At 35.1% G+C, this 2,006-nt stretch overlaps 1 protein-coding gene across 12 annotated transcripts in view; it reads right to left on the reverse strand.

Annotated features, from left to right (window-relative positions):
- Positions 1 to 1,477: 1,477 nt before the first annotated feature.
- The window catches only part of LOC102678711, a 23,962-nt gene continuing 23,433 nt past the window's right edge, over positions 1,478 to 2,006 (reverse strand). For 3 of the 12 annotated variants that reach the window (XR_421379.2, XR_421387.2, XM_031509431.1), the window contains 2 exons: positions 1,904 to 1,954; positions 1,478 to 1,809 (listed from right to left, as the gene is read on the reverse strand). Coding sequence is in view for 2 of the 12 variants with exons in the window: in XM_031509431.1 (XP_031365291.1) it covers positions 1,585 to 1,809; positions 1,904 to 1,954 (276 nt within the window). In the remaining 10 variants the exon portion in view is untranslated. Of the gene's footprint in view, positions 1,958 to 2,006 lie in introns of all 12 variants that reach the window. The other 9 variants (XR_421378.2, XR_421383.2, XM_006613461.2 and 6 more) reach the window with 4 other exon arrangements.

The following is a 2,006-nucleotide window of genomic DNA, read 5'->3' on the forward strand; positions in this document are numbered from 1 at the left end:
TCGAGGAAACAAACAAAAATAGAAAGACCGTTTAAAATTCTTCCGGTTAATATCTCCCCAACCAACGGAATGCGTGAGTGAAAATCAGAGCGGAATGATCGTTAAAAGAATATTAATTCGATACTTATCGACCTGAATTTTATAACAGTTTCTAAAGTGATTAAAATTCGATTCGTTTATTTTTTTAATTATTATTTTATATCTGAACACGCGTTGAAAAATAATATCAATAAGAGTTGTACATAGTTTTTAAGAAATTAAGTTGAAAATCAATCTCGTTGGACGTGGAATGGACGCGAGGGTATGGGCGATAGGAAAATAGGCGACCAATCAGAGCGAGAATACGAGTGCAGCAATAGGTAAGATGCTATACGAAAATATATATAGGAGGGGGGGGCTTTCGCGATGGAACGAAATATAGAGCGAGAGTCGGTTTAAATTTCGTGATCTGGAACACAAGTTCGCATTGAATCTAAACTTTTTGGAAGTTCGATGCCATTTTAACCTCTTACCGCGCTCGCTCGAGTTAAGTCGGATTTAAAAAAACGATTTTTTTTTTCATGCTCGTGAGACCTGCAGTTTTAGTTTTCCATATAAATACGATCTATATACGTTGGACAGTGTTGTGCTTATTTCCTCTCATTCGAAAATGTATAAATGTAGCTACAATTACCTTAGATTTTATTTGCATAAAACATTTTTTTTCAAGATTTGTTAATGTTCTTGGATATTTTAAGAAAATAGAGAATGAAAAAATTGGTGGAAAAACGACTGCTTTTGAATTTTTAATTGGTGTTAAAGTAACGTTTGAACGAAGCTATATTTATATGTACAAATTTAACAGAACAGAAACACAGGTGCGTATGATCACTCCATCAAAGATTTAGATTTCCGAGAATCCGTTCGTTATTTTCTCGTCTCTTGTAAAAATTTCCAAAGAATTCGCTTCACTTTATCGCAACTTTTAACTTCTCTCTTCTTATCGCGCCCTGCGAGATTAAAGATAAAAAATGCATTAGAAAATGCATCGCTTTCGAAAACGTAAATATTATTACTTTGATAAAGAGATTATATTTCTCCCCCCCTCCCTCTTATAACTATCTTATAATGATATGAAATAATTTTTTAAAAAAAATCGTGAAGGGGGAAGATTAGCTAATTTTTTCGTTTCACGAGATGTTTGCAGCTTTATCTCTTACATTATGATATCGAAAATCGTTAAATTCTTAACCGCATCCTATTATCGAATTGATGAAACGACAAGCACGAATTATCGATCATAAATTTGAGATCATCTCGTTCATTAAAATATATATAATTCGTAATTTTAATAGACACCTCAAATCTTTTCAATTTCGAGAAAAATTCGAATATAATGAATTGAAAATATTTAAAATAATGAATACGAAGATACAACATGTTTCGAGTTGGATCAATGGAATCGTTCAAATCCGTTTCTTTCATCCCAGCAAAATTTACTTCACAAAAGTATTTCTCATTCTTCGATTCGAACGCAAAACGGATCGACACAACTCGAGCGTTTGAAGATTGAATATTTTCTCTTCAGGGTGAATCGTCGTTTTTTTATGAGAAGTTGACACGACACAATCGTGGCCGGCCATATCTCACACGTTCGATCCGATGGACAGCCCCGGGCCATTCTCTATAAGAAGAGATGCTGGAGAGACTCTGCGCTTCTCCTCCTCCTCCTCCTCTTCTTTCTCCACTTCTGTTCTTCCCGTTCTTCGTGCCTCGTATTATCTGTCCATTGTCTCGCTTGTTCGGTAACAATGGTGATACGTTGCACAGCTAGGCGAGGAAAAAAGTTCACGTGTTATCGTAACTTTAGAATTTAATGGCCTCGACTTTGATTTACACGCGACTCCGTCGGCTTTCGCCTAACTCTACAGAACAGAAATTTGTATCCCTTCTCCTTTATCTTCTTTACTGTCGTCTGCTTTTACGGCTACTGTTTTACGCTTTATTTCAAAAAAAAAAAAAAAAAA

The sequence above is a fragment of the Apis dorsata genome, unplaced genomic scaffold, assembly GCF_000469605.1.
Source record: "Apis dorsata unplaced genomic scaffold, Apis dorsata 1.3 scaffold_150, whole genome shotgun sequence".
Classification (NCBI taxonomy): Eukaryota; Metazoa; Arthropoda; class Insecta; order Hymenoptera; family Apidae; genus Apis; species Apis dorsata.